We start from the raw sequence: 12,039 nt of genomic DNA on the forward strand, positions 1-12,039 counted from the left end.
ATATTTGACGTTCAATTGATAAACGCATGCGTAAACAATGAGTACCATCGGTGGAATCATCACATGTTAGCGCTTTAAGAAATTATGAACTATATTCTGGGAATTCTGTAAAGATTAAATTACGCTATATGAATAAAAGTTTAAGAAACTTTGAGGCTGTAGTTGACGATAGAAAATTTCAATAAACACGCTTATCATTCATCCTATAATTATTAAGTATTTTTTTACTAGTATTTAACTAGTAAGTAAATAAATAAATAAATATGTAAATAAATAAATAAAATAAATAAATAATTGCAATGCAAAAAAAAAAAAAAAAAAAAAAAAAAAAAAAAAAAACAACTCAAAATAAATGATAAAATTTAAACAAACTATTTTAGCTTCATTGAATCTTATAGTTATTGAAAATCTTAGATCCGACCATGAGTCAGGCTGTTTTATTTCGGAAAAACCCTTCTTGACGGTGTTTCTAATAACCCGGCTAAATATGACGACAAAACACGTTATTTGTGTATCTAGTACCGTCCCTCGTCTTTCCAGCGTTGTACGTCAGCTGCTTCCGTCGGCAGAGGTTATAGATGCTACCCCAGACACTGATGGTAATTATTTTTAAACTACCTACATGTACTTTACTTGTTTTGCAAAAACCCGGAAAACATCCAGTGGGTGTAAGAGTTATCCTTCCTGTTCTTATAGCCTAAAATCAAAAGGTGGATCAAAGAAACAATTTAATGCCTGTGTTAATACATGTATGTTAATTTATTGATCGGTTTTATTATTTCTTCTCTATAGGAAAATCTGAAATACCTTTAAACACAGAAGTCCTGTTTGGAGATACACCAAGTATTATTTCTCACATAAAAAAGGAGAAAGGTGAACTGAAATGGGCTCAAAGCACATGGGCAGGTAAGTAAATTTAAAATTAAATTTAAATCTAGTGTACTACATATCAATTAATATATTTCTTTTTCGTATTTAAAAAAGTGAACCTTTAAAATCTTAAACAATTTGACAACGTAATTTTTATCGTATTTGTTTTTGAAAGTTATGTGTAACGATTTTTATACATTTAACAGGTGTTGAAAGTATCTTTGAAGCATTTCCAAAGGTGAGGGGCGATATAAAAGAAGAGATGGAATATTTCCAGTGAGGGAAAGAATTATAAACTGGTCCTTATTATTATCTTTAATTTCAGATAAACAGCATTCTATTATTATAAAAAAATCTGCAATACAATGTATATTTAAATGCAAAAATGTTTTTTCTTTATTATATTTTTTCCCGATTTTGAATGATATTTAGAAACTATTATAATAATAATCAAAAGTTCAATATATCCATTGTTTTGAACATGTTTAATTGGATTTCAACTTATGCTAGGAGGTGGAGGATTTTTTTTTCAGCCACCGGAAGGAGTGATTCTAACACGCATGGGTGAAGGTTTCGGTCGTTTGATGGCGGAATATGTAGTGGGACATATTTTTGTGAAGGAACTCTCTGTTCTAAATTTACACCAGCAACAAAAAGAAAAATTGTGGGATAAAAGGTATATCACATTTAAATTTTTAATTAAATAATAGACAAATTATCCTGTTGGAACTGGCAATTATTCCTATATCAGTGTTTTTTTTCTTTCTAAAATAATTTTTCAGTCCCGTACAAGGCAGACGTTTGCTCACTTCTCTCACTATTGGAATTCTTGGAGTAGGATCAATCAGCACAGAAAGTAAGAAATGATTCGATTACTTTATTCTCCGTTCTAGTCCCCCTTCGTTATTATACGGTACTTTTTATGTAATATAGGCTTTATTAAATGCATATTTATATTTTGATAAACTCATATCTTAACCATCATATTTAGTCATCTGACGGATTTGCTAAAAAAGAATAATATTTAGGTAACTAAAGCTTTATTTTTGGCCAAAAAAATGTGATGAAGTAATTCTTGTAGTGAGGTGAAGACTATAAAGAGGCAGAATATAAAATTAAATCTAATGGGTTTTTTCTGGAAAAAAAAAATTACTGAACAAAAAAAGGACGAAAAACTCTTTATTTATCATAAGTTGTGTCCAGTTATTTATGAAAGGTAATCCTCTATTGAGATATACATTACACGTCATTGTCAGTAATAACATTGATTACTCTTTGCTTTCAAAGTGTAGTAATTCAAGATTCAGATTATTATGAATTGGAAAATATTTGTTAAATTATTGAAGTATCTGATTTCTACCTGTATATACATGTATATTTTTTACCCTTACTTGACAACAATTTTACTCTCTATTCTGTGCATGATGTACCCTCGATCAAGCACAAAAAGCTGAAGCTAATAGGCTTTTCATATCAATATTTGCTTTCTTTTTCTTTAATAATTGAAATGGCGATTTACCACCACAACGCATATATGGAAATGCGTACACAAGCGATATTTAAATATGCTACTATTAGATATGATTAGAAATGTAATGTTTTACGATGTTCAAAAATCTTATTCTTTTTACACGAAGTGTAACTGAGATATATTTTGTATTTAGTTGCCAGGCTTTGTAAAGCTGTAGGTATGACAGTCTGGGGTCTGAGTCGATCTACAAAGGAACATGTCCCTGAATTTGATCACCTATCGTGAGTTATCTCTAAGATCTGAATTACTGACTTCTTATCGTATAGTATTTGCATGTTTTCCATTGAATATTTTTACTCTTGCTGAGTTAGGGCAGAATGCATTTTTTAACTTTTATCATGTTTATGATTGAAGAAACATAGTAACGGGAAAAAAAGACTGTATTTGATTCTTTAAATAGGTTTTATAGAATTTGAGTTTTTGAGAACCTCAACTATATCTCTTCATTTTATTGATTGTACGTGTATGCATATGCGGAAAATACATGTACCGCGGTATCATATCCTAAGTATGATAGAGTAAGCATTAAAAAATAAATAAGCTTTGGAAAAGTTTTTCAGAGCTGAATATACCCTGTATGCGCTGATTCAACATTGCATAATTGAAGGATAAAGGTAAAGTTGGTGCACACATAGTACACTCTTTGGCAGCCTAACTAATTATTAATTGTCAAAACTTCGCTACATACACATAATTCTTTCTAATTATAAATAATTTAATTCTGTTTGTATTCTCGTCTCTCATTGGTTGATTTCCAAAAAGGAACGCATAACATTTTGTATAATCTGGTTTGGTATGGGGACACACCCCCTTGACAACCAGCTGAATCATCTGTATCCATCAATCCCCTCATTTCCAGTCCTTCGCATTCATGAAAAATTCCAGATTTAATGAATGTACCTTTAACTTCAAACAGTTGCTCGATCTTACCTCATGTAAACAAGCATCATGGCTGCTAGATCTATGTATCTGTTTTTACCTCCCCTTGCTTCCCATCACTTCCGTTACTACGGTTGTATTATTGCGCGGTAAATTTGAACTAATAAAAACAACACAATTTTACATCCCCAGTTGTTTAATTATTTTAAAATTAAATTATAAGGAATGACTCTAATTCTTGGCCAGATTATCGAGTATAATATGGTTTGGGTCAGTTTACGCTTTTTTATAATCCGCTTCGCGGATTATAAAGCGTAAACTGACCCAAACCATATTATACTCGATAATCTGGCCAAGAATTAGAGTCATTCCTTAATTAATATATTAAAAAAAATATTATTTTTACTCATTGTTTTTTATTTACAAATTTGCTTATCTCTTCTTTAGTTTAAAATTATTTTCAAGCCTTGCGATAATCGTGATGACTTTAGCTTTTAAATCGTCTTTTTCCCTTATGCTGCAATATACACAATGTACAATTGTGCCCTTATCTATGGAACGCCGGGACTGTCTTATATGAAGATTAAACATTATATGCAGTGTTTCCTTCATTATATGCGGTACTATTTTAATTATATGAAGTAGTTTTTACATTATATCGTGTACAACCTCCATTATATGCAGTACTTCTCTTATTATATGATGTAGATATGTCATTATATTATGTACATCTATCATTATATGAAGTGCTTTTAACATTATATGCGGAAGTTCTAACATTATATGCGGTAGTTCTAACATTATATGCGGTAGTTCTAACATTATATGCAGTAAACACAACAATATATTATGTACTTCTCACATTATATACAGTACATTCATCATTATGTTTTCTGTTATTATGATGATGCTGGTCGTTAAATATTATGTCCGGTCCAGTTAGCATTCCGTGCGGTAGATTTTGCATTTCGTTATGATGTAGACACATTATTATATGCGGTGCTTTCTTCTTTATGGTATCTTTCGGAAGCTACCCTTCGGAACTCTCTGTTCAAGGTTCTTCTTTCTATCAACTGTTGAATTCAGTACAATAAAAACATGCTCGTATTATTTATCTCTCTGATTAAAGCAGTGAATAATAAATGCTACATGAACTGATTAAATTGTTTTTAAAAGGTATGAAGTAGGGTAATAGAGTAAAATAAAATTCCATCTATTTTATGGTATGAAGTATAAAGAGAGAGAGAAGGGGGGGTATGATACAAATATTTTAAGAGTGGAAAAAAAATTGAAACATTTTTCTATCTTTCTTGTGAACAATACGACATTCAAAAATATTCATTTCATATGTAGGACAATCAATGTCAAAATGGATAATGAAAAAATGACTGATGTCTTCGAGTACGCAGGTCTTTAACAGCGCTTTATAGAAAACATTACATGTATTTATTTATTTATTTATTTATTTATTTACTTGTATTTAGGGGTGGGGTGTGCTAATTTTTCACAATGTAAATTACCCTTTTATCTCTCATTTTAATAGGCATAGGGGTTTCTATCACATATCTTTTTAAAAGTAAATTCTTGAAGTACAACCCACGACGACTCAATACAGTGACGTAACATTGTTTTTGAAAGTGGGGGAAGGGGAGGGGGTCAGCCGGAGAAAAAAAATAACTCAAGTTACTTGAAGAAAGTGGACAAGTCAAAAAACATTGAGCATTTCCAACAGTAAAAATTATGTTTAGGAACGCGCGTGTAATGTCTGCTTTGAAAATCGTATGTCTTTTCCTGATACATATCATTTATATAGTACAGTTAAAGACAGTGAATATCAGCCATTATTTATATGCCATAGTTTAACAATTAATACAATGGAATGATAAAAATATTTCAATAATACGCGCATCTCTCTCTCTCTCTCTCTCTCTCTCTCTCTCTCTCTCTCTCTCATTGTAAACCACTGAAGTATTGACATGACTTCGAAATTCCTTTAATTAATCTAGGGATAAATCTAGTTTTAAAATAAGTCAGCGAAATCTAAACAGGCTTGAAATTCAACCATACTTAATTTTTTCCAATTCCAAGAATCTTTGTTCTTTTTTAATTCCACAAAATAAAGATAGAGGTTGGCAGATTATGCTACCCAAGAGATGAAAGATATTGTATCAACTGTTGTTGAAGATGAACATAATTTTTTATTTGTGTGTGCCCTCTTTATAAACAACAAATCATGCGCGGATCTTGAGGGGGTGGGGATGGGGTGGGGCCAGAACACCCCCCCCCCTCCTGGACTTTGCAAATACTAAAGCAAGAAAAAGGTAACCTTGGACCCCCCCCCCCCCTCGGAAAACGCAGACCCCCGCCCCCCTGGTAACCGCGAATTTGTGTTAAATTGGTATGAAAAGTCAGGTTTGAAACACTAGAAGTCATTGACCCCCCCACCCCCCACCCACCCCCACCCCTTAAGTAATAGGTATTTAAAGTTTGGGCGATTGTACGTTGTTTTTGTTGTTGTTGTTGTTGTTGTTGCTGTTGTTATTTTTTTGCTTGTCGAGAAATTCCTGGGTTGGATTTTATTTTATTTTTTTTTGGACTGGGGTGAACCCCCCCCCCCCCCCCTTCTAAAAACAATTCTGGATCCGCGCCTGAACTTATAGTGAATTTTGTACACTTTTCAAAAATACATGTATAACTTATGAAATTCTTAATTCAGCAGATGTTAAATATACAAGAAATATTTGTAACTTGTCTTCTTACGTGTTGCATTTAATTAATATAAGAAAATCCATGTGAATATATTATTATATTTGTTTACTTGCGCCACATGTGGTTTTTGTCAAACTAAATAAATAATATATATATATATATAACCTAAAATCATGAAGAATGTTCATATCTAAGAACAAAAAAAGTAAAATTTTCTAAATATAACAGAGGGGGTTCCGAAGGGTAGCTTCCGAAAGATCATCATCATATAAAGAAGAAAGCACCGCATAAAATACTGTGTCTACATCATAACGAAATGCAAAATCTACCGCACGGAATGCTAACTGGACCGGACATAATATTTAACGATCAGCATCATCATAATAACAGAAATACTACACATAATGATGAATATACTGTATATAATGTGAGAAGTACATGATATATTGTTGTGTTTAATGCATATAATGTTAGAACTACCGCATATAATGTTAGAACTACCGCATATAATGATAGAACTACCGCATATAATGTTAAAAGCACTTCATATAATGATAGATGTACATAATATAATGACATATCTACATCATATAATAAGAGAAGTACTGCATATAATGGAGGTTGTACACGATATAATGTAAAAACTACTTCATATACATTAAAATTAAAATAGTACCGCATATAATGAAAGAAACACTGCATATAATATTTAATCCTCATATAAGACAGTCCCGGCGTTCCATACTTATCACCTGCAAATGAGGTTTATACAATGTATCGCTCAGTTGATTCGATACGCTATAGCATGCTCTACGTATGAACAATTTCGAAAAAAATTTAACTTTTTGACAAACAAGTTGATGAAACAAGAATTTCAACAGCCTCGTTTAAAGTAATCTTTCGTAAGTTCTAGGGTGCGTACAATGACCTTGTTAGCATATACAATCTATCATCAAGTCAAATGCTGACTGAAGTTTTTCATACAAATTGTTTAAAATAGAATATTGTTTAAACACTGAATTGTCGACGGATTTTCTCGTTTTTTTTTCCCGATCATGACAAGGAGCACACGGCTCGATCACTCCTCCATGGCAGCTGATCCCACCTCTGATGATTAAGGACGTTCGATCCTGAGATTTTGAGCGTATTTTGGTCTGGTCCTTTATTTAATTCTGCATCATTTTTAAGTTCTAACATTAAATTTGAATTCTACAGTGCAAATTTAACTATATTCAATGAAAAAACCGCGATTAAATTCCATTCAAGTAGAATTAAGCTAGGGACTATATTTCGTGGCGGAAGGTTTTTTAGACGAAAATGATCAGTTTTTTTTTCCATTTTGAACTATAACAGTACTATTAATTTTGGATTCCTATTTTTCCATCCTGGTTGCACACAAAGCTGTTTTTTGCAGTGAAATGTGTTATGCTGGTTCTGAAATATCTATTTAATTATTTCTTATGAATTCTATCAGCAAAGTTTAATTGACAAATATAGTAAATATATTCTGAAAATCCGGGAAAAAATTGAGCCAATTTTAACGTAAAATTGACACTTTTTAGTAATATCTGAAAATTTACATCATATACCCCCACTTTTGATGTTCTTTTCTAAATATCCAAGATAATTATGACCTATTTGCTTAAAATCAGAAAAAGTTTAAGACTTTAAAATGGTTTTCTTGCTTATCAAATTTTCAATGCCAGAAAAATCACTTTTTATTAGTGCAGAAAGGTCAAATAATTGATTATTTGAAGCAGTTTAAAAATTTTTCTTAGTCACAATTTTTAAGTGTCTTTTTATAAACAAACTTCGAGTTCATTTTGTTTCATGCTTTAATTGGATAAAAATATTGGAAGGAAAACGTCAAAAGTTTAATTTTTAATTAAGACACAAATTTCAGTGCATAAAGGTCATATCAAATGTACTGTAGCGCCAAAAGAAGCGTATTGACCCCCATTTTTTGATTTGAATTTTAATTAAGCTATGTATGTAGAAACTAAAAATATACTTGGCAAAAAAAGTTTAAGACTTTAAATATCAGGATCGAACGTCGTTAAGAGGTCTCTGTTTGCTCTTCTCCTGATTTGTTTAATGGACTTTTGTTTCATGAACTTTTGAGCTCGAATACTGTTCGTTATTTTCCATGTATTTCTTTACATAGAACACTGGCGGATCTTTGTAGTTTTTTGGCGGGTTGTGATTATATATGTAATGTTCTCCCTGGTACGCCAGAAACTACGAATATGTTGTCAGGAGATGTGCTGAAATGCTGTAAATCTAAGGTACATAGAATATTCTCTCAGCTAGAAGATTCGCCGAAAGGCTTTAAAATCTAAGGTACATAGAAAATGCTATAAGGGGATAATTATGTAAAATACGTTGTAAGGAGATGTACCAAAATGCGGTAAATCTTAATAGGTACATAGAATAAGTTGTCAGGAAATATGTCTGAAAGGATGTAAATTTAAGGTTCATAGAATTTACTGTGAGAATTGTGTCTAAATATTGTAATTCAGAGTATTAATTTTGTTCTGTACTTCTCAGCGGGATGATAAATGTACTATTTTTCTGCAAGTCTCTGAAACAGAAACCATTCCTCGAGAAATTATTATTTGAGTTTGTATTGAGTTGTATGACAATTTTTTCAGAAATGAACAGCATTGTGTAAAAATTATATATTTTAAAATCTTAACGAAGAATTTGTCCAATGTTACTGTTACAGCGACCTATTTTCATCAATGTCGGCCGTGGAAGTATTATAAACGAAGAATCCCTTCTTTCTGCATTTAAGTAAATATCACTTCATACATTTGTTCATTTATTTAAAATTAGTAAAAAAAATATCACAAATGTAGTCATTTTAAATATGAGAAGAGATTAACGATAAATTCCGTTGTTTTCACAAGAAGTACTTCAACTAAAATGCGAACACTCTCTGTGATCTTTTTAATGATCACCATTTTTAACTATTTATTTGTCTTTTAGAAACAAGTGGATAGGTGGTGCTGTGTTAGATGTTTTCTGTAAGGAGCCACTACCACCAGAAAGTCCCTTGTGGTCCCATCCCTGTGTTACAGTAACCCCCCATATATCAGGTCCCAGTGTAGCAGAAAGTGTAAGTTTGGCTCCTACAGTCACTAATCATGCATTTCTTACCTGATAGTTTTCTTTTCATGTATATTCTTAACTGGTTATTATGGCCCCATTTTCAAAAGATTAAGATCTGCAAATAATTATTGAAATCTCTATGGAATTGAATACATTTACAATGCAAGAAATTAAAAAAAAAAATTTTAGAAGCAATTTTTTCTTAAATTGATATCGTTCTACTAAGAAATTTGAAAAGTTTCTACCTGCAAATTTTTAGCAAAATATTTTTTTTTCATAAATGAGTTGATAATCAGCATAATTAATTTATAAGTCTTTTTCGATTGAGAAATAGTGCCTAGGAAAACTGTAAAATTCCCTTACTGAAAGCTCCAAAAATTTATTTATAAGGAAAATTTATTTAATTTTTTGGAGCTGTTGTACAATAAATTGTTAGTCTCTGGATTTTCTTTTTTCCAGATCGCCAAGACGTTTGTCAAAAACTATGAGAAGTACACCAATAAACAGAGACTTAATTATATTATAGACTGGACAAAAGGCTACTGAAAACTTTTTAATTTTCTGAAAAATTTTAAAAAATCACATGAAATTTACATGTCAAGAAGTCACTTTAACATCCTGATACTTTTGTTTATCGTGGTTATAATTATTCGTTAATTTGTGTTTACTTCCGAAGTTAAAAAGAACAAATTATGTGTCTGTGGCATTTGCTTGAATTTTTTCAAAAGCATGTTAGATCATTACAATCATTTTATTATTATTTTTTTTTTTGGGGGGGGGGGGGGAAGGGGAGGGGGGTTGTTGCTTTTTTTTTTATAAATGTGACTGTATACCAATAAGAGAACTTTATTCGGTAATAACCAATATTTGCCCCCCAAATCATGGTTATAATTATTCGTTAATTTGTGTTTACTTCCGAAGTTAAAAAGAACAAATTATGTGTCTGTGGCATTTGCTTGAATTTTTTCAAAAGCATGTTAGATCATTACAATCATTTTATTATTATTTTTTTTTGAGGGGGGGAAGGGGAGGGGGGTTGTTGCTTTTTTTTTTTTTATAAATGTGACTGTATACCACTAAGAGAACTTTATTCGGTAATAACCAATATTTGCCCCCCAAATCAAACTTTGATGGAGATATATTTAATTAAGTTCTTAAACAGGGGAGTATATGCTGACTTCAAAGCACTAAATATTTTCATAAGTAATGACGCCATATGTACGTAATGACGTCACAAACATGACGTAAATTTCAGTTTTTTTTATGAATTTTACAGAAAAATGTACATATTTCGTCGATAGTTTGAGTAAAAGTCACCGAGCGCATATGTGTTCAGGATCAATATTTTGATATAATGTGTAGAATGATAATATCAATGAAATATGTCAATATTGTTCCTGAACAAACTTGCGCTCTATAAATTTTAAAGGTCAAATTGTTGAAATTTTGTCCATTTTGTCCTCTTTCTGAAAAAGGATATAAAATCGGACTACAGTACCTGGCCATAAGTCTGTCATAAAAATGGCTGCTGAAATATCAAAATTCAGGAAGCCATTTTTTTTTTCTTTAGCGCTGGTAAATAAATCGCTCTATGCAAGCTGCTGTTGAATAGTTCCTTTCTATAGACAGTGTACAATAATTCTATGACGTCATTTTATAAAAGTGACGCAATATCTGTCAAATATTTAGCAACTGACAAGATGGCTACTAAAGGTAAACAAATGTCTACCCCTATGAAAAATGCGATAATAACTATGTCTGAGAGTGGATACACCCAACAGGACATAGCAGCTATTCTTTCTGTGAGCCAGTCTGGGATTTCCAAGTTTCTCAAGCGATACAAGACGCGCGGATCCAGCGAAAATAAGCATCGAAGCGGTCGACCTAGAAAAACTGATGTACGAGGAGATCGTAAGATACTTCGATGTGTGAAACTCAACAGACGGCAAACTTTGGGTGAAATAACTGATGAAGTGAACTCGAAGTTACCAAGTTCTATCTCTTCACGGACGGTAAGAAGACGTTTGCGATTTTTAAACTTTACAAGAAGGAAAACCAGGAAGACCCTTACAATTCGATCTGTAAACCGCACCCGCCGTGTAAATTGGTGTCGAGGGAAATTACATTGGACAGTGAATAATAATTGGAAAAAGGTGATTTTCAGCGACGAAACCCAGGTTGTGATTGACCAGAATAAGCGCGTTTACATCTGGAGAAGACCCGACGAAGTATGGCGACCAGAGTGTCTTGGCGTCCGTGGAAACGGAAAGTACTCGGCGATGTTTTGGGGGTGTATTACTCACGAAGGAATCGGAACATTTACAGAGGTAGATGGGAATATTAATTCCCAAAAATACATTAACATTTTGGATACAAATTTATGGCCAGTTATTTTGCGCCATTTCCCGAATGGTGACTATTTATTTCAGGATGATAATGCACCGGTCCACTCCTCTAACGCAACAAAATCATGGAAAACTGAAAACGATATTAAATGTCTTATTTGGCCATCACAATCTCCAGATATCAATGTAATTGAAAACGTGTGGAGAACCATAAAAATACGTCTTCAGAGACAGGTACACAATATTCATAATCGTGAAGACCTCATCTTGAAAGTAAAGGAAATATGGTGGTCCTTGCCTCAGCACTACATTCAGAGTCTGTATGCTTCAATTCCAAGGCGAATTCGACAAGTTATTAAATCTAAGGGTCATGCAACTAAATACTAGAGATAAAAAGGTAAGTGCTTAATATTTATAGAATTTTTTTTATTTTTGAATTTTGCGTTCACGTTGTTCACGTTACGTTACGTCAGCCATTTTATGACAGACTTATGGCCAGGTACTGTAGTTTGTGACGTCATAAAAACAAAAATTGTGAATACACTGCTTTGACTCTATAATATTTTCTGTTAATTTATATTTCTCATACAATTT

At 32.1% G+C, this 12,039-nt stretch overlaps 1 protein-coding gene across 1 annotated transcript; it reads left to right on the forward strand.

Moving 5' to 3' along the window:
- Positions 1 to 434: 434 nt before the first annotated feature.
- Positions 435 to 9,841, forward strand: LOC134270877 (glyoxylate/hydroxypyruvate reductase A-like). Its single transcript, XM_062753126.1, has 10 exons — positions 435 to 599; positions 793 to 906; positions 1,077 to 1,108; positions 1,404 to 1,546; positions 1,653 to 1,726; positions 2,535 to 2,622; positions 8,154 to 8,274; positions 8,715 to 8,782; positions 8,978 to 9,107; positions 9,560 to 9,841. The coding sequence occupies exons 1-10, from the start codon at positions 488 to 490 to the stop codon at positions 9,644 to 9,646; spliced, it is 969 nt and encodes a 322-aa protein (XP_062609110.1). The 5' UTR covers positions 435 to 487; the 3' UTR covers positions 9,647 to 9,841.
- The last annotated feature ends 2,198 nt before the right edge of the window (positions 9,842 to 12,039 follow it).

This window comes from Saccostrea cucullata, unplaced genomic scaffold (genome assembly GCF_032062105.1).
Source record: "Saccostrea cucullata isolate Sc308-1 unplaced genomic scaffold, CSIRO_AGI_Scuc_v1 ctg1003, whole genome shotgun sequence".
Lineage (NCBI taxonomy): Eukaryota > Metazoa > Mollusca > Bivalvia > Ostreida > Ostreidae > Saccostrea > Saccostrea cuccullata.

Excerpts from the sequence above, each read along its gene's own strand:
- LOC134270877 (XM_062753126.1), top strand. The coding sequence starts at position 488 with ATGACGACAAAACACGTTATTTGTGTATCTAGTACCGTCCCTCGTCTT. Across the intron at positions 1,547-1,652 it reads GAAAAATTGTGGGATAAAAG|TCCCGTACAAGGCAGACGTT; the intron begins GTATATCACATT and ends ATAATTTTTCAG. Across the intron at positions 9,108-9,559 it reads GTCCCAGTGTAGCAGAAAGT|ATCGCCAAGACGTTTGTCAA; the intron begins GTAAGTTTGGCT and ends TCTTTTTTCCAG.